Source organism: Macadamia integrifolia, chromosome 10 (genome assembly GCF_013358625.1).
Source record: "Macadamia integrifolia cultivar HAES 741 chromosome 10, SCU_Mint_v3, whole genome shotgun sequence".
NCBI lineage: Eukaryota > Viridiplantae > Streptophyta > Magnoliopsida > Proteales > Proteaceae > Macadamia > Macadamia integrifolia.
The window spans coordinates 19,665,688-19,686,658 of record NC_056566.1 but is presented as its reverse complement, the minus strand read 5'-3'; the positions used below and the strand labels follow the sequence as shown (position 1 = coordinate 19,686,658).

General features: G+C 38.8%; 2 protein-coding genes across 2 annotated transcripts; both read left to right on the top strand.

Annotated features, from left to right (window-relative positions):
• The first annotated feature begins 2,074 nt into the window (after window positions 1-2,074).
• LOC122091916 (ADP,ATP carrier protein 1, chloroplastic-like) lies at window positions 2,075-5,796 on the top strand. Its single transcript, XM_042662159.1, has 5 exons — window positions 2,075-3,250; window positions 3,713-3,967; window positions 4,072-4,215; window positions 4,380-4,727; window positions 4,834-5,796. Exons 1-5 carry the CDS (start codon window positions 2,489-2,491, stop codon window positions 5,374-5,376), a joined length of 2,052 nt encoding a protein of 683 aa, XP_042518093.1. The 5' UTR covers window positions 2,075-2,488; the 3' UTR covers window positions 5,377-5,796.
• A 3,534-nt stretch (window positions 5,797-9,330) lies between these two features.
• On the top strand, window positions 9,331-13,512 carry LOC122090688 (pentatricopeptide repeat-containing protein At3g63370, chloroplastic). Its single transcript, XM_042660357.1, has one exon. It carries the CDS (start codon window positions 9,646-9,648, stop codon window positions 12,601-12,603), a length of 2,958 nt encoding a protein of 985 aa, XP_042516291.1. The 5' UTR covers window positions 9,331-9,645; the 3' UTR covers window positions 12,604-13,512.
• The last annotated feature ends 7,459 nt before the right edge of the window (window positions 13,513-20,971 follow it).

Below are 20,971 nucleotides of genomic sequence, written 5' to 3'. Positions count from 1 at the left end.
TTGGGAGTACTAGAGTTATCAATTTAGCTTGCCTAGCCCATCTTACCTGACCCTCATATGAAGGTTGAGGGTAAAGTTTTTATTCCATTTTAGGTTAGGTGGGTAGGGTAAGGGTAAGGACTTTATTACGATTGCTTTACCCTTTTACCCACCTTATTTGACCCTCATTTGGAGGGTAAAGATGGAGAATTTGTTCTGTTGGTAAGGCAAGGATTTCTACCATGTCTTAGTAATTTTTGTTATTTAGACCATTGGATGGATAAGAATTTATTTGGATAAGTCTCATGTCAAATTTGATTGTTTTTTTTTTAGGACAACAAATTATGAATAGAATTTTGCTTCTTGTTTTTATAAGGTTTTTTTTTTTATATTTATATAAAATAATAATTCAGTTTTATAAGCTATTCAAAAAATATTATCCTAACAAATGATGATGTCAAAGTATGATAAAAATTCACCAACAACCACGTGGTGTGAATAGGAAGTTCGTAATTTTTGAAACTAAATGTCACCTATCATTTGAAGTTGGTATGTGAATCGGTCTGGTCTGTTTATCGGTTCGGTTCCTAATCGATCGCTAGCTCTTTAGTCCGAAACTGGAACTAACTGATTAAAAGTAATCAGTCCAATATATGGAAATTGGTACCAATTGTTTATCAGTTTATTGGTCCTGGATCTTAATCAGTCATTAATTGCTTTGAAAACCAAAAAAGTGATTGATTAAACTTAAAGATAAGAAGGAGTGATATTTGTGCCTATATAGCAACCTCATAATCAATGGTAAAATTAGACAGAAAAAAATGCACGTGTTTCCTATCGAGAATTCCCCCTTGTGCCCAGATATAGGGGCATGTGCCCCCAAGAGGGGTAGGGTGATCATTTTAATGCCCTAATTTATGGCATGAGGGAACTCCGATATAGAAAACTGTTCAAAAAAAAAAATGAAATATAACCATGTTGACTTTTGGTTCATTGTAACATTAGTATGCTTGGCCCAAAGAGTGAATAATGAGTGAACAACCTAACTATTCCTGAACCTGGATCTTCTCTAGTGCTTCAGTCCCTTTAGTGCACATTGGATGACTGGTGACATCGAGGCATATATCCCAAGTGCCTCCCAACCGTCTGATGTGCACTAAAAGGCTGACGCACTTGAAAGGATTCTCATTCCACCTCCACCCCCAAAAAGCCGTTTCCTAGTTCTAGCCTTTTGTGTGCGTGTGTGTGTTTATTTTGATATCAATTTCAAGTACACGTCACCTTAATGGCTAGGTGATCAATTTTGTTTCACTTCCAAAGAGAAATTTCTTTCCTCTGCACCCAACAAAGCCAGTTGGTGAACCTGAAGTCGAAACCTGGCTACTTATTAAACACAGTTGCATCATTTATGCTAGAACAGCACTGGGCACGCACCCCAGTCGTAATAGCTTGGGAGCACATGTGAATGGTGCATCAAAGCCATCCTCTTATTCACGGATCCGACTCCTTTCCATATAGCCCAGGAATCAGAGAGTGATCCTATGGCTAAGGTAACCCCGAGAGTTAGTCGGTAGACTCTATGGAGAGGAATCCTATTCCTCATTCACCCAATTTCTATAATACCTTTGAAACCTTTCTATGGTACATAGATGATTCCTTTATTAGAAAGCCTTTGTCACACATGTAAGATAAGCTGGTCTAATTCCACTTCTTTGGTTTCAGAAAATTTGTTGCCTAAAAGCTTTGGGTTATACGGTTACACACTTATACATGCATGCCCTTTTATGTCAATGAATTTCTTGCATAAAGAAAAGTCTGAGCACACCGCCGCCGCCGGCCGGGCTGCCCAGACTAATATCGTTCTTTCACCCACCCCACGAAAAAGACACATATGCCCATGTGTGTCCTGGGCTGCTATTGGTTTGTGCCGCTAGCTCCCAAACTCCGGCCAAAAGGAAAAAGAGAAATTCTGTGTTAATTAAGAATCGGTGTCAAAGATTCGGATTCGAACGAGTCTTAAATCTCGATTCCGACGATTCCGTACTTTCTGAAACCATGCTCCCCCGTTCGTTACTTTTTTTTTTTTCTAAACACCTCGTTAATCGTTACACTTGTCGGATCTTTGAAACCCCAGCAAGGCAGCAACTGTAGCGGATCCATGAATAGATCTTCCTTTTCTTATCAGGAGAAAGAGAGAGATTTCTTTTCGCTTCTCTTCTCATCTCTGTTTATATTATCCATTACTCTATACTTCACTCACATCTCTACTGTATTCTATCATTGACTAATTTATTTGGCTAGCAAAAGCTTTGGATTATAGTGAATTAGGGTTTTTGTGAACCCTGATTGAGTTCCTCTTTCATATCAAGTCCATTATGATGTTTGCAGAGCAAATGGCATTTCTAATTTCTTCATTTGAAGCTCTTCTGAACTGATGATACTGATGATGAGATAAGAAGTTCAAAACTTAACTTTTTCTACTCAGAGCAATAGGGTTTCTCCGATCGCTATGGAAGCAATTCGGACTACCTCTACTTCTTTGCCCTCTCTCCCCAAGCTCGATTTCCGCAGATCCAGGAGACTTAGCTTGAGGATCAATACAAGCAACCGCAGCGAAATTCGGGGGATTTCCTCTTCCAGTCAGTTCATCAAATTCTCATCTCCTTCTGTGTTTCCACTTCTCGCTTCTCATGGATTTCGATCGGAACCGAAAGCTTCTGGTGTTCGTTGTTCGGCAGCAGCCGATACTTCTGCTTTCGTTTCGGATAATAGTCCGTCGGAGCTTCCGGCCAAGTTCTTTGGTGTGGAAGTCAGTACACTGAAGAAGGTGATTCCTCTGGGGCTTATGTTTTTCTGCATTCTCTTCAATTACACTATTCTTCGGGATACCAAGGATGTGCTTGTCGTTACTGCCAAGGGGAGTAGTGCTGAGACTATTCCATTCTTGAAGACTTGGGTGAATTTGCCTGCTGCTATTGGTTTCATGATTATCTACAGCAAGCTCTCCAATGTTCTGTCCAAAGAAGCACTTTTCTACGCCTGTATGTTTCCATTCATCGCTTTCTTTGGGGTTTTTGCGTTCCTACTCTATCCGAACATCAATGTTATCCATCCTATTGCGTTGGCTGATCGCCTTCTGGAAATTCTTGGCCCCAGCTTCCTTGGCCCGATCGCCATACTTCGGATATGGAGTTTCTGCATCTTCTATGTAATGTCTGAGCTTTGGGGAAGTGTCGTGGTTTCCTTGCTTTTCTGGGGTTATGCTAATCAGGTGAATCACCAATTACCACTTTAATTGATTTCTTATATGCTTTCCGGCCTAGCAAAAACTGAAATTTGCGCTTTTTTTTTTTTGTTGGTAAATAAAAACTGAAGCTTTGAAGGGTTAATCAGGAACTGTAAACCCTTTTTTTTTCTTTCTTTTTTTAGTAATTTTCTTGTCATCTGATCTTAGATTCTCAATCATCATAGACAATTCGATACTTCAATTTGACACTGTTTCCTGAGCAGATTTAACTGTTCCTTCTTCAAATGATATGATGGTATTTAGTGTTATTATCAGCGGACGTATTTGTACTGTTAGATTTCTTTCTTTTTTCCCTATTAAAATCTGTTTTAGTTACCGAGTCAATTTGATTATGACTCATGAGACATACATTTCTCAGTTTCACTTTTCTCAATTGTGGTTGGTTATTTACTTCTCTTTAATGATTCATGCTGTTGTGATTTGTAGATCACTACTGTGGATGAAGCATCTCAATTCTATCCGTTGTTTGGTCTTGGAGCAAATGTTGCTTTGGTTTTCTCAGGACGTACTGTGAAATATTTCTCCAATCTGCGCAAGAATTTTGGACCAGGTGTTGATGGATGGGCTATATCTCTCAAAGGTATGATGAGCATTGTGGTGGCGCTGGGTCTTCTTATATGTGGAATCTATTGGGGAATGAACAGGTATATTAAGACAGAAGGTGGGAGGAAAAAGAAGAAGGTAAGTTATGCTGGGAGGTTTTAATATTGTGACAGTTTTTTACTTGTTGGGCTCTCCTTGTGTTTTCCCTTTTTGCTCCATAGAATCTCATGATGCATTTTCAGGAGAAAACCAAAATGGGAACAATGGAAAGCATGAAGTTCTTGTTATCTTCGAGGTACATCAGGGATCTTGCTACCTTGGTGGTTGCCTATGGGATCAGTATCAATCTTGTTGAAATTACATGGAAATCGAAGCTGAAGTCTCAGGTAAATCAGAGCATGAGTTTTGTACCCCATCAAATTTGTTGGTAATAGATGTAAAAGGGCCTATCAGTAATTTCTGACTATACAAAAGTGATTGTAATAGTATAAAGTGATCTATCAATGCATATGATCGAGTATTTTCTTATTTTCTTATTTACTTTTGGCAGTTTCCTACTCCAAATGAGTACTCGGCTTTCATGGGTGATTTCTCATCCTGCACAGGAGTTGCAACATTTACAATGATGCTGCTCAGCCGATTCATCTTCCGCAAATTTGGGTGGGGTGTTGCAGCTGCCATCACACCAACTGTTCTACTTGTAACGGGGATTGCATTTTTTTCCTTGATTTTATTCAGTGATCCATTGGGTCCTGTGTTTGGCAACCTTGGGTTGACTCCACTTCTTGCAGCAGTGTATGTTGGAGCTGTACAGAATATCTTCAGCAAGAGTGCTAAGTACAGCTTATTTGACCCCTGCAAAGAGATGGCTTACATCCCCTTGGATGAAGAAACAAAGGTATACTTCCTTGTGACAAATAGGATTCAGGTAGATAGAATTTATAAAGAACACTAGTGAAAGGGCATGCAAACTTGCTAATAGATTGTGTTTCTGTGCCTGCTAGGTCAAAGGCAAAGCAGCCATTGATGTAGTATGCAATCCTTTAGGGAAATCAGGAGGAGCTTTGATTCAACAGTTCCTCATATTGACGTTTGGCTCCCTTTCAAATTCAACACCTTACCTGGGAGGGATATTGCTTGTAATTGTGCTAGCCTGGTTGGGTGCTGCTAGATCGTTGGACCGTCAATTCACCCCAATGGTGAAAAAGGACCTTAAAGATAAGCTTATTGAGGGTAAGATTTCAGCCATAAACACAAGGCTCACTGGAAAGCTAGAGCCAAAGCAGGGAATTAGGTATCGCTTTGTCAGTACCTTGAACCCCATGGGTTTCATTGAGGGGAAATATGTGCCCGTGGTTGAAAACATCTCTTCTAGTGGAGGGATTCAGCATCTCACTGTCAGGAAGCTTGACGGAAAAAATCAGTTGGAGCAACCAGTAGAAACTGCTATACAATCAACTGGAGCAGAGGGTAATAACCATGATGGAAATGGTCATGTATCACCCGAATCACCGAGTGAGAATGAGATCCCCAGTGAATCCTCATAGGCTAGCTATATGGAGGTTGAGTGGTTTTAAAACTTTGATCTGTTGGAAGCACCTTCAGAGATCTGACCTTAATGTCCACAAGTCATGGATGGATAAAAGGATCGCCTCTTCGTGTAGTTCTGCACACTTGATGGTCATCTGAAAGATTAGAATGCAGGCCTGACGTTGCTGATGACTGTAATGATCATAACAAGTGACAATTATGCTGAAGCTGAGGTATTGTGAATGATGATATTAGAGAAAAGCTGGATTTCACTAGTACTTGTAGTTGGGTCAGAAAATAAAGCTTCAAAACAGAGGTATTTATACCTTATATATTCTTCTTGTGTATTGACGTCTCAGTCTTGCCTGTTTATATTTCCATCTGTATTTGGTGACTTCCATCTTATAGACGACCTCACCCATCTTTTCTTTTTAAAATTTTAATTTCTTTGATAATGAAGGTCAACAGTCAAGATAATTAAGTCTGGAAGGATTGAACAGTGTTTCTTTTCCCACAATCAGTGTTCTGGAGAAGAACTGACTGAGTTGGTTACTTAGATATAGCTCAAATGTCTTCATACTGAGTAACAGAAAGTGTAGGAGCCCCTATCATGTTAGACACAGCTTCTTTCCATGGTATTTTCTATAGAAAGGCCCCACTTATGGAATTAACTATCAAATTTTCATTGGATTTGAAAACTTGATGGGTGTATGGGTGCTTCTAAGTCTTTGATTCCCTGTATGTTTTCAGTACAAAGATTTCATGTATGATGGGGAATTACTGACTGGCTGCTTCCATGTTGAGACTATCTAATGCGTATTCTAATCACCTACGGGATTAGGGTTTGAAAACCTCATGTAATCCAGGATTTTAGGGATTAGGGACTCAAAACTGAAACCAGAATTTAGCAACTTCAATATTGGATAGTCTCAAATATAGCTGGTAACCAAAATAGAAACATAGAATAGATTTAGCAATTAAGGAGGACAGAATAGAAAATAACTGAAGTAGCAAGTCCAGATTTAGTTACTATTAGAAAATACCAAGTAGGAACCTGATTTTAAGAAATCAAAGAAATACCAAAATAGTAAGTTGCTGAAAGTAGAAACTCAGATTTAGTAGCAACAGAAAAAATGAAAGTAAAAAACGACGACAACTGGTATGAGAAATATCAAGTGAAACCAAAATAGAAATGGGGAATGAAATTGGTAACTAAGGAAACAAAGTACCAAAAGGGTGTGGGAATAAAAGTACTAGAAAATAGAAACTAGGGCAGGTATTTTGCTGCCAACAAATAGGGAATTGATGTATTGATTTGGTGACGATCCCAGAACTAAGCTATCCCCTGAAACTGAGAATAAGTTCATCAGAAATTAGTGGACAGAATAGCAAGTGCAAGATCAAAACAGAATTGAAGAGAAAAATGATATGCACAAGGTGGAAGGAAGGAGTAGATTTGATCTTTGAAGAAGAAGAAATTTATAGAAGACTGGAAGATAGAAGATAGAAGAGGGATACGTACTAGGCTTCCCTCTTGAAACTTGACTAGCATCTCACCAGTTCAACTTGCATCCCACCAAGCTACCTTAGCATCTCTCCAAGGTTGCTATTGCATCTCACAAGAGCAAACTCCATCTCACAACAGAGAGCTATAGTTTTTAATTATTTAATGATAGCCAATTTTATTGGAGTTGGGGCATGGGCATCATTTCACAGTTTGGTTCCACTTTCCCATGTGTCTGGGCATATGCAAGTGCGACACTATCGGGTATCGTTCTTTTTCCCAAAAATAAAATAGAAATGTCAGTTATTGGTCGAGTGCTAGTCATGGTCATAGTTAGCAGATTTGGATTCGGGAATTATTCGGATGGAGAATTATTTTGAATAATTCATTTTGGTAATTTACGGGTTTGGGAAATATTTGTTTATCTAAGTAAAAGTTGGGTAAAAATTTCAGATACTATTTTTAATATTTATTGTATCTGTTTAACATTATTAATTAATTAGCATATCTGCTTAAGATAGAAAAGTCATAAAAGATAAGCAATGGCAGGGCTCCTCCATCCAATAGAGGAGACGGCTCAGATCCAACTCCTTGGAGTGTTTCTAGGCATGCACCCTTGTGTTGGGTTTTCTTGTCGGGACGCTCCAAGGTGTTGTATCTGAGCCGCCCCTTCTATTGCACAGTAGAGGAGCCGGATTCGAGTAAGCATCCAACTTGCAAGAACTACGTGGGATTTGTTAATTTTGCAAAAGAGGTAGAGTAAGCACCCATAGGTTGAGATGTGGTGTCTTTTAAATTATGTTACTGGAGCAAATCAGCAATTGAAAACATAAGCTAACCCGACCCAAAAAATAAATTAAAATTATGATTATAATCAGAAACCAATGGAACTAACCTCAGGTTATACCCTCGGCTTTGGCTCAACAGAACCGAGAGTGAGATAAATTTATTTTTTGAGGAATTATGGTTTCTCTGTCTAGTTTTGAAGAAATTGAGGGCCTGTTTGATAATGTTTCTGCCGTTTCTGTTTCAAGAAACGGCAGAAACATAAATTTTCGTTTCTAGAAACAGAAACGGAATTGAAGGTGTTTGATAAGCCATGTTTTTAGAAGTCGATAGTAACCAATGAAAGAATGGCCACAAGTCGTTTCCAGAAACGGTGAAACAAGTTGAACTTGTTTCGCCTAGGTCGTTTCTTGAACCATAAATAAGTAAAAATTTCTATTTCTATTTCTGAAAATAAGTGAAACGAAACAGTTTTATCAAACGCTTTTTACTCCGTTTCTGGAAACAGAAACGGCAGAAACGTGTTTCTGGAAATAGAAACGGCAGAAACGCTTTTCTTGAAATGTTATCAAAAGGGCCCTGAGTTTTGGGAAATTGGTTGCTAACTTCATCAAATGTTCTCTTTGTATCAAGGATTTAGGGGTTGGTATCGGCATCCGACCATCTGGATCGGATTGGGTATTGGTTTTGCCTCTGTTTTTTTTTTTTTTTATACTAATTTTTGACTATTTTACCGCTGAAAAGATGCGGATAACCGATTCGCATAGGTCAAGGATTGGGGATTGGTCTCAATCGGTCTCAGTTGATACCAATTCGATACGACCGATATGAGACCGATATTTGAAACCGTGCTTTGTATAGCTTCCACAAAGAAAATTAGTTATGATTACTTGTCACTTATATGCAGATGCCACATTTATTGTTCTAAATTTTCTATGGTATCCCACTTTTATTATTGCCCCAGCACGGCCCCAAACCCTAACCCCCACCCACCCAGGGAGAGAGAGGGGTCTGCATTTTTTTAAAACCATAGTGCTAGTCGTTTTGAGGATTGGATAATAAATATGGAACCATATGGATAGATCATGTGGGTCAATCCTTCTTGAGAATTAAGATAGCTTTGCCTCTTCTTACAGTTTCCTGCCTCAAAAACTCAGATTTTAAAAGATTGAACAAGTGAGGATCGAACCAATTATTTTTTCTTTCATTTCCAATTAGAAGGAGAGCATTAACCTTTGACGCGCGAACAGAATCTTTATACTACTGTGCTCACGTGCGAACAGAATCTCTGCCGGTGATATAATACGAATAAGGTAAAGTAATTAAAATATGATATGCTATTAATATCTTTGAGGGTAAAACCATCTGATCAATACATATCGATGCAGATTTAGTTATTGGGATGGAATAAACTATATCAGGTGATCTGGATCAGGGTTCCAGTATTTGCATTGGTATTGGATTGGATTATTATTATTATTATTATTTTTTTTTTTTTTTTTGTGAAAGTATTGGATTGGATTGGATTGGACGGATCATATTGGTATTGGCCAATGTTGATCTGGATTGGGTATTAGTATCTGAGGATTAAAATGTAAAAATAAATAAATAAATTATGAAAGTGAAGGTAAACTGACCGATTTACACCGATATGGGTCAATTTGCAGCCGTATCGGTCTTAACCCGAGATTTAAATCTCTGATCTGGATCCTTATCAGCTTAGGGTATTAGGGTGATCCCGTTTCGATGAAATGGTACAGACTAGGGGTAAAACTATAAACAAAAATCCAATTTTTTAGAAATCAGGGGCAAAACTGTCTGGGCAGTCCGCCAAGAGCGTTTCTATCGACTCTATCCATTGCTTTTGATCTTTTCACACTTTGTCTTTTACAATCAAATCCCGACAAAATCCAAATCCTAAACGCACTTACATTATTATGCAATTACTATAATACCCCACTGTTTAAACTCTTGATATGCCCAATATGCCCAATCTATGTCTAGAGTCGCTCGCTACACGGCAACAGCAGTATCATCGCGTTGGCTAATGCTCTTTTTCTCTTTCCATGCTCGGCCCGTTGAGCGTTCGGTAGTTGCTATGGCTCTTCAACTCTCTCCTCATCAATCCTTCTCTTCCCAGACCATTCTGCATACAACCCAGGGAATCCCTCCTCTCCAGAACTCCAAACTTCCACAAAAACCCCTTAAGTCCCGATCTCTCAAAGAGATATGCAAGGACGGAAACCTTAGAGAAGCCTTTCTCTCTTTCAGTGATCTGTTCACTTTCCAAAACCCACCTCAAATCAATGCGGATGAAGCCTATTCATCCACTTTAGATCTCTGCACCCGCAAGGAAGCATTGGCACAGGGTCAACAAATCCATGCGCATATCCTGACATCGGGTTTCACTTCCGACACGGTGTTCTTAAGCACAAAACTTGTGTTTATGTACGGGAAGTGTGGCTCTTTAACTGATGCTCGGAGGTTGTTTGATGAAATGCCTCAAAGGACAATTTTTACCTGGAATGCTATTATTGGTTCTTATGTTTCGAATGGGGAACCCTATGAGGCGCTGAAATTATTCCGAGAGATGCAATTACAAGGAGTTGCTGTCGATGCCTGCACTTTTCCTACTGTGCTGAAAGCATGTGCGGCTCTGAAAGATCCTAACTTTGGGCATGGAATTCATGGTCTAGCTGTTAAATCTGGATTTGGATCACTTGTTTTTGTTGTCAATTCCCTCGTTGCTATGTATGCGAAGTGTGGTGATGTCAGACAATCTAGACAGTTATTTGACAGAATGGTGGAAAGAGGGGATGTTGTGACCTGGAATTCGATCATTTCTGCCTATTCGTTGCAAGGACAGCCACTAGAGGCGCTGAAGCTTTTCCGAGAAATGCAGAAGGCTGGTGTTTCAATGAACTCATACACAGTTGTGGGTGCTCTTCAAGCTTGTGAGGAGCCTTCCTTTGCAAAACTGGGCATGGAGATCCATAATGCTCTACTAAAATCAGGTCGGAATCTGCATGTTTATGAGGCCAATGCATTGCTTGTTATGTATGCGAGATGTGGTAGAATGGATGAAGCTGTACGAGTGTTCCAACAGATGGATGATAGGGATGACATATCATGGAATTCCATGCTTTCAGGTTTCGTTCAAAATGGGTTTTATGATAAAGCTATTGAATTTTTCCATGAAATGCAGAACGCAGGTCAGAAACCGGGCCAGGTTTCAGTGATAAACATTGTTTCTGCATCAGGTCGGTTGGGAACTTTACTGAATGGGATGGAGTGCCATGCATATGCCATAAAACATGGATTGGATTCTGATCTGCAAGTTGGTAACACGCTTGTAGACATGTATGCCAAGTGCTGTTCTGTAATTTATATGGGACGTGTCTTCGACAAAATGCCTGACAAAGACTATATTTCATGGACTACAGCGATTGCTGGCTATGCTCAGAACTGTTGTTGTTTGGAGGCATTTCAGTTGTTTCGGGAAGCACTAGTGGAGGGAATGCAAGTAGATGCATTGATGATTGGAAGCATCCTCCTTGCTTGCAGTGGCTTGAGGTGCATTTCGCATGTAAAACAAATTCACAACTATGTTATGAGACGAGGACTGTTCGATCTTGTGCTAGAGAACACAATTATCGATGTGTATGGAGAGTGTGGAGAGATTGAGTATGCATCTCGAATTTTTAAAAGAATAGAGTATAAAGATGTTGTCTCTTGGACTAGCATGATATCCTGCTACATTCACAATGGTCTTGCTAATGAGGCCCTTGATCTTTTCTATGACATGGTAGATGCTGGGATTGCACCTGATTCAATATCATTAGTTAGTATACTCTCAGCTGCTGCAAGTTTATCGGCACTGAGTAAAGGAAAAGAGATTCATGGGTTCCTGTTAAGGAATGGATTCACGTTGGACGGATCAATTGCAAGTTCTCTTGTGGATATGTATGCAAAGTGTGGGACCATAGACTACTCATACAAGATATTCAACAGGATCACACATAAAGACCTGGTTCTATGGACTAGTATGATCAATGCTAGTGGAATGCATGGCCATGGAAGAGAAGCCATGGGTCTGTTTACTAAGTTGAAGGAAACAGATCTTATACCTGATCATATTACCTTCCTTGCGCTTCTCTATGCATGTAGTCATTCAGGATTAATTGATGAAGGGAGGAGGTATCTTGAAATTATGAGAAGTGAATATCAGCTAGAGCCATGGCCAGAGCACTATGCATGTGTAGTCGATCTTCTTGGGCGTGCCAATTGCTTGGATGAGGCATACAGGTTTGTGAAGAAGATGCCCATTGAGCCAACAGCTGCAGTATGGTGTTCTCTTCTCGGAGCTTGCCGGGTTCATTGTGATAATGAACTGGGAGAAATTGCAGCACGTAAGCTTCTAGAGTTGGAACCTGAAAATCCGGGGAACCATGTTCTTGTTTCGAATGTCTTTGCTGCCAGGCAAAGATGGATGGAGGTGGATGGAGTGAGAACAAGAATGAAGGCAATGGGATTGAGGAAGAATCCTGCATGTAGTTGGATAGAAGTTGGAAATAAGGTGCATACTTTTACCGCAAGGGACAGATCTCACCCACGGAGTGAGGACATTTATTTTAATTTGGCCAAGATTACTGAAAGATTGGAAAGAGGAGGAGGCTATGTGCCTGAAACAAAGTATGTTTTGCATGATGTGGGGGAAGAAGAAAAGGTTAAGATGCTGTACGGGCATAGTGAGAGGCTTGCAATTGCTTTTGGTCTGATTAGCACCCCTGAGGGTACACCTATTCGAATCACAAAGAACCTTCGGGTCTGTGGTGATTGTCATGTGTTCACAAAGCTCATCTCAAGGTTCTTTAAGCGAGAAATCATTGTGAGGGATGCCAACAGATTCCATCATTTTCAAGGTGGAGTTTGTTCTTGCGGAGATTTCTGGTGACTAGTGAATCCCACTTCTCAAATGCTTCATACTATTGATTGAGCTCCGAAACTGGATATTGGTAATGCCTACTTAAATCATGGGTGGAGTATGTTCTTGTGGAGATTTCTGGGGACTAGTGAATCCCACTTCTCAAATGCTTTATACTATTTGAGTGTTGAGCTCCAAAACTGGATGTTGGTAATGCTCTACTTTAGTCACGATGCTCGCTCGCTTGAACGCAAGGGTGCAACCATGCAGGCCTGATTCAATGTTTGGTTGGAGGTTACCTGTTGAGAAACAACTTTAGTAAGAGAGAAGTCTTAGGAACTGTGCCACAACCACTAACAAGGTGGAGTTGTGTGATAAATAACTTACAAGAAGGTCTTCTTGGTGATGACCGCAGACCATTGAACAGAGCAACAAGATCTTATACGAACAGAAATTGGGACGTAATCTTGAAGGCCCCTTTCACCACTGCTGCAGCTTGGAAGATGGGATTATCAGTTTCAGCACTATTAACATAAGTATTGCAGATGGTCTGCTGTCGGTATGGAAGTTTGCTGGTCTGCTGTCGGTATGGTTCATACCTGGGCATTTTCTAACCGAGTGAGATGAAAATAAACAATAATGAGTTTTGAAGAAAAATGGAAATAAGAAAAAGTTCACTAACCCGCAATGTTTAATATAGATGAAGCCATGAAGGTCTCAACTTAGTGACAAAATTTTCCAGTATCAACCCAAAGATAATGGATACACAATGGACCATGGATTTAGTTATACCGATCCAATACCAATCCGGATCAGATCGTATTGATGTCTATGGGTCATTTTTGTCCTTACTTTTTCAAAAATATATATTTACTGTGTTTACCCCTGAAATGATCATTTTTGCCCTTACTTTTTTCAAATAAAAAATACATTTTTTTACTGTGTGTACCCCTAAAATGATAAGGGTAATCTATCCTGATTGGTTAGATATTGGTATCGATCTTAGCTGATATCAATATGATACAATTAATGCGGCCAATCCAATGATATTTTTTTTTTATTATTCTAAAGAAAATACCTTAAAAACTATTAAAGGAAGTTTACAAAATGACATTTGTCCTGAATAGCCTTATAATCCTTAAGCTTAACCGTCCCTAAAGTCAAATCTCTACTTTGTACACAAAAAAAATTTGTCAGTAGATAATCTAATTCGAGTCTGAAAGAAAAAGTGGCCCAAGGCCACTTCAAAAAATTATCCTCCATCCATAATTTTTCTAGCCCATCCACATCAATCCAAATTTTGTTCACCTCCCCTCCTTGCTTTACAATCGCCCGCAACCCGATCACCAATCCCATTATCGCCGCATCAGAAGCCTTTCCTTTCATGCCATAGTCAGCGAGAGAAAATAAGCATTGGTTTTTTAAAAAGAGAGCGATAGCCCATCCGGAAATGCCACAAGATGTGTTGGACACTGTAGTGACCATAAGTAAAAAATCTGTAAAATATGGCAATGGCTTTCCTATGACACACAAGGGTTCCCTATCCTTCACCTTTGATAGAGCAAAATAATGGGTCTGCGATTTGGCCAGCCAAATGTTTACATAGGAGATTACAAATGCATGGTTGGGGTTACGAGACCCCATAATGACTATATTCTTATGTGACCACAGAAAATAACAGATTATGATCAAAGTATGGAACAAATATGATAATTCATTAGTACAAAGGTTACAAGAGTTAAACAAGTACATTATTAGATTGGGACCGAAGTAAACGGGGTTCTATTCAAACGCAAACCCAAAGGCCCAACAACCCAAATTCTCTAGGAAAATTCACATGAAAAGAGTTTTCCTGCACATTGTGACATAGACAACAAGTAGTGTCTATATCCATCCATTTTCGCAAGGTGTTCTTGGAAGGGATACCATTCATGGTCAATTTCCAAAACAAGAGCTTAAATTTTGGATGAAGTTTGAGTTTCCAAAAAAATTGCCACCAATGAGAGCTGGGAGATGAGCAAACAATTAAGAGCAGGGAGTTGCTCGGTTGGTTAATGATTCGTTTTTTTTGAAGGTTTCAAGATGGTCACTAAAAAATTTTTCCCATTGAAACAGTAGATTGGAGGATTTTAAACCAATTTAAGCATTAGGAATATACTCTTTATGTGTCTTTTTTTGGTAGAGTACTCTAACATATTGAATCCTCTATATAAGCCACATCAAATTTAATTGAATTCAGCCGTGTGACCCCATATCTATGGTTTTTTTTTTTTTTTTTTAATGGGGTTGGGAGAGGAGAATGGTACCTGGTCGCATGGCCTTGGACTAGCAGGGTGGCCAATTAGGGTACATCAAGGGTATCCACAAAGAGGGGTTTTTCATTTTGAAAAGGCGCGAAGTATCCATTTTGTGGGAGGTGGTCTCTGGATGCAAAGCAAACAACCATATAGTGTTCTTCCCCCCCCCCCCCTTTTTTTATATATTTTTGTGGGGAAAAAAAATTCTAAAAGATAGCGTGGCCCCTGTGCCCAGACACATGAAGGCAAAATGACTACCCTGCTGATGAGCACGTTTATGTGTGAAATTTAGGGTAGTAAAACATGCATTTTACATATTTAGAATGGAGCTACCTTGGGTTTTATTCTCTTTTTGCAGGTTTTGTATTTTCAAGGCCTTAAGGATTATCGGGCACTATATCTTCAATTTTACACGTAAAGAGGTCCTATTTCTTTTCATGGTTATGAAGATGACGAAATTCTGAGCAAGATGGACGAATTAAAAGTACACATTCGTTTGGTCACCCGTACAAATGATTATTCTTTTCGGGTCAGAAAAAGAATAATGGATCAGAACTGAACTGAGATGCAGAACCAGCCCGTTTGCAATTGTCCCAGAGGTACAAGGAACACTCCAAATGCCAACAAGGATCGATGGACCACATCCTTAAGTGATTAAAGATTTGTTTTTGGTAACAACAACTACCTAGCGTAGTTGGTGAGCTATGGTGTACAAAATTCTCTTATTCACCAAGAGGTCTCAAGTTCGAATCTTATGGTTGTTTTTTTTAGAAGAAAATCGTCCCTAGGAGAGAGAAAAAAATAAATAAATAAAGGAAAAAAAATATTGAAATAAAAATAAAGTAAAAGAAAGGGGATAAAGCTAGAGAGAGACTCACAAGTAGGTTTCTCTACTTAGTCCGAGGGATGCATCATAATATGAGCTTCCCTTGACCAGAGAGTCACTCTTACAAGGGTTACTCTACTTGGCTTTAGGGAAAGGGAGACAATTAAAATAAAAGCAATAAATTGATGGTTCTATGGCTAAGAGGGGCAAAGCCAACACATACACTAGCCATGAACATTGGGGGAAAGGAATAATAATAATAATGTAACGACTGAAAATAAAAATCCTAAATTAAGAAAGAAATGGTAGTCAGAAGAGGGAATGAAAGGGGGGAGAGAAGACTACTGAAGGAGCCTACTTACTTGAATCAATGCTTGAACTTGAAAAAAAAATTGCTCCACGGCTCGTGATCTTGTCACCTCGATCTAAGCCTAGAACTATAACTTAAAAAATTACAACTCAATAATGAAAAGTGGAAATCTCACCCTTATTGATGCTTCTGTATACTTTTCCATTGCCCATGCTCTACCAATGTAAAGCAGATCTTGTTATCACATATCATTATGTCATTATCAAAATGTGTCATTACTCATTATCACGTATATTTTTTGAGTATACATGTGAAATGACAATACTTATGCTCATTAAATACTAAAAGGGCAAAAAGTATGGTTGCAAGTTCAAAGATCAAAGTACCAACTTATACTATCAAATGAGACAAACAATCGATGGTCTAGGAGAGCACAACCTAAGGCCCCAGACTATTGATGTAAGTTTCTTGCACCAACTTATTTCATTATCACCTTTCTAAAATCATTTAAAAGGAAATTTAAGGCCCACTTTGGTATCATTTTTTTTTTTTTACCTATTTAACAAAAATCATTAATGAAAATCATCTTTTATTAAAACATAAAAATGGTTTAGTAACTACTTGAGAAAAATAGTTTCCCTATATGCAAAATGGTTTTTGTAAGAAATAGGTGAAGAGATGTTCCCTTCACCCATCTTCCTTAGTTACTCTTTCTCCACTTTGGACTAAAGAAGACGGGGCATGGGGCTTGGATTTCTAATTACAAAGCAAATGACTATTTTAATTTTAGCCCACCATATTGAGACTTTAAGCAGGTGTTCATTAAAGTTCAATGCAAAAATAACTGAAAATAAATTTTGGCCAAAACACATAAATGACTCTTGATCTCTTTTTTGGTTTTTGTGTTTTATCATTTTTTTTTTTTTAAATTGAAACAAACTCCATGAATAATACCAAATTCAACCAAAGTCATTTTTGGGAACAAAAAATAAAAAAGATTAATGATACCAAAGAGGGCGAAGCCATCAATTTGTGGGAATAAGCTTCAAATAATCTTTGTAATTGTTAGTTATAATTTTCATAAAAAAAATGGGAGAAAGAGTGCTGCTCTTTCATGTTCCCACGTCTAAACACAATCCTTGGTTTCAAGAAGATAGTGAAAAGATGTTCCTACATATGTGCATATGCGATTTAAGTGGAGACTGTGGCAATGAGTTGCTGCGCTAGTCTCCCCGAAGATTAGTCGAGGTGCGCATAAGTTGGCCCGACACATTGGTTAACCTAAAAAGAAAAAGCGTAGAAACATGGATGCTGGCCCGATCCATTTCAAAACAGCAAGGTGGTTTCAACCGTTGCTTGCGTGCACCATTGTGCTGTTATAACTCCCGTTTTGGTTTTGTGAATTCTACCTTGGTTCTCTCATATAAAGTTATATTTGCTAACATGGTTAAGAGCTCATACCTATGAAAAACATGCCGTCCGACGAAAACTTGAAATCGGTGTGGAAGTACTATTCGACTGATTAAGAGCCTAACTTAGTCTTTAATATTTAAAGCTTGTTTAAAGCCTATTTACTCAGTCCGATAGATATATAGCACGTTTTTATAGATAAATCTCTCAATAACCCATTTAGCCCAATCAAAACTCAAAATGACCAACCCTTTACAAGAGTATCCATGGCTCGACAACTTGTTGAGGAAGTCATGGTGCAAGGTGAAAAATGGTGAGGCCTGACTAAGCCCGACTGATTGACACCCTACAAATTATGAGATGTTATCTAATGATTTCTATAGAAAGAGAACCGGTACCCAAGTGAATAAAGGCCTTCACACCCAGGTGCCGTATTTTGCGAAAGGAGAAAATCTTTTTGATTTGGAAAACCCCCTTGCCTCATCAAAAGAATGACCAGCAAGATGAGCATGAGAATGGGCTTGACCTCAAGTCCTACGATTTCAGCTCATGGGGATAGAAACTGAAGAGATCCTTTTGGATATGTACCTCTTGTTAGTACATCTACTAGTGAGTTCTTACTTTCTTTTCCTTGTGAAAAAAATCTACTAAACATCAAAATGGCCTTTTCCCTCACAAAGTGACAATCCAAAATTTCTATATGGTGCATGGTTCAGCCTAGTTCTTCCTAAAGCGAGGGTTTCAGATGTATGGAATGGATTGGTATGAGTCTCAACATAGGCAACTAGGATCGAGAAACAAGAAATGGAATCTTCAATGCACCAAATTTATATGTTTTGTGGGATATGTTAACTTAACTCAAAAAATGAAGGGAGTTCAAATTGGAGTTCAATGGCTGTAGCGAGCGGTGAGGTACAGTGAGTATCCAATGGTTGGGAGGGTTCGGCTATGCACGCCATCTGTTGAATGCTCACTGCCCCACCACAGGCGATTTTGACACAAATTAAGGGTGTGGGCATTAGCCCACCCTGATAGGTTTGATTGGAATTGACTGGTTAAAGATCAAAATCAATCTAATCGACTGTAAACGGTCCAATGTTAGAGCCTAGATTGATTGTTGTATAGGTGTTGATGGTGCTTGATTGTAGTCTAATGGGTGTCCGACAAGGACCGATCAACATTGGTTGATCGATAATCAATTTAACAGTTTATAGCACAATTAGCCATTTTATAGCTTAAAACCTTAAACAACTCATTTTGTGGCATGTTTGCAACTTGTTTATAGTCCAATTACTTATATTTTAAGACTAGTTATAACTCGATTAATTTGACCCTGATTAGGAACTGATAGTCAACCGACTAAATATAAACGTTTCCATGCCTAACATGTGAGACTAGATTAACTAAATTATTAAATGTGCGATCCTTAAATTGGTGGGGATTAAATAAACCTGATTGTAAACGATTAGGATTCACTAGCTACCACCCCTACAAAAAATAATACATGTGGCTAATCTAGACAATTTCAAATCTGATGCAAGGTTCGAGAACCACTGATACGGTATTGACCAAAAATAGCCCTGGTTTTACATTTGAATATATATATATTTTTTGGGTGCCATTTTGACCCTTTATCCATGATCAATCTATTGATACTGTATTGGCCAAGAATCAAGATTGATCAAAACCAATACAATCCGATCCGATCCATCAAAACATAATTTGATGACAGCAATTGGGTAAAATTCCATAAAAACCTTGCTCATTTCCGATTATAGCTTGAAGTGTGATTCCAAGTCGCAAGTCGCAAGTCGCAAGTCGCCTTTTGGAGGGATTTCGTTTAGAATTTTGAAATTTAAATTTAGTCTTCTATTAAAAAAAAAAAAAATCCGCACGTGTTTAAAACCAATAGGTTAGCCGCGCTTTAAACGGTAACATTCGGGAGCGGCTGAACAAAACGCGTGTTTAGGGAGGAAATAAATATGTAGGAAGGGGCATGAGCGAATTTGAGAGTGGAAGGAAAAGAGAAGAAAAACTGAGAAAGCTCCGGGCCTCAGTCGGTTTCCGTCCGTTTTAGCCTTTTAGGGTTCTTAATTCTCGTCCTTCCTGCGATCGAAAGTTTAAAGAACCCTGCAAACCATTTTAAGTTTCGTAGCCATACCGACTTGAGAGAGTTGCTGGAAAGAGTGAGCCTGCGGAAGAAGAACACATTGATGGATGTTATCAAGACACAGCAGATCACGGCAAGGCTGATTGAGAAGGTTATAGTTCACCCTCTCGTTCTTATCAGTATAGTCGATGATTACAACAGAGTCGCTAGGGACAGTCGGAGCGAGTTATTGTTGTCCTGATCGGGAGCATCTTGAAAGGAACTGTTGATGTCACCAACAGCTATGCAGGTTCAGTTCTCTAACCTCGTCCTTCATCGTGAAAGATTTCTCTTCTTATTGTTTCTTTTCTTGTTAAAAAAACTAAACCTGAAAAATGTTCAAATACAACTATGGAACGCTGTATTTGAGAATTTTCTTCAAATTTGGATTTGAACGAGAGAATTAGGGTTTAAGGTTTTGGCACTCTTAAGAAAATAGAACATAGTGCATTCATTTTGCCTCGCCTAGGTGATGGAGAAGAATCGTGAATACGACTATTAAGAGATCTTGAAATAGAAAATTAGGGTTTACTCCATTAGTGTTTTAGGAAGCTAACGCTGGTCTTCTCGTGTTACAGGTCAAACTTTGGCCATATAACCTTAATATGTAGTTTTTTTTTTTCTTCCGTGTTCTGATATATTTCCAAGGGAATGGGTCTTTTACATGGTTCTTTGTTAGGCTAGTACACTAGGAGGGTGGCCTTTTAGATTTACCCTCTACCGTCTTTGACTCACTTTCTGAAATAGCTGTGGCTTTAACTGAAAATACACCTAAAGAAGTTTGAAATTTCTGTTAGACCTTGTAATATGGCAGCAGGAATACAGTATGCGACCTCCTAATCAATAACGTCCATTATAGGCTACATGGGATCAAACCAAAATTAGTTGGGTTAATGGCTGTGCTGATATGGCAGTCAATCTAATGGCCTTAGAAGAAGGATTGTAAAACACAAATTTTGTGGCTGTAGTGATAGAACTGCGTTAGTGGAAGTTATGCGGCACAGTTACTTCCCTATTCCCTTTAGCATATGGGCCCGAGGAGACAACCCTGAAAGATGCAAGCATGGTTGGTAAAGTTCTTAGGAGATGTGTTCATCTTCAATTGTACTATTTTCTGATGCTGGATATCATTTTATTAGATGGAAAATAATCAAAATATCCAAAGAACAGAAGGCTTTTGGATAGGATAAGGTGGATTTTATATCATAATCGTGGATCATGTATTTCTGTGATGAAGGTTAAAGCCTAGATCTTAATTGGTATTCCTTGGGCCATTTACCTGTAGAATTGTTTATCGCCTTACTTTAGTTCGTGTTGTCTGTAAAAAATGACTAGACTTCACGAGGTGTTGCAAGAAAAAATTTTGGGGCAGAAGACTCTTATGGGTTTTGAAACTCATACTTGCT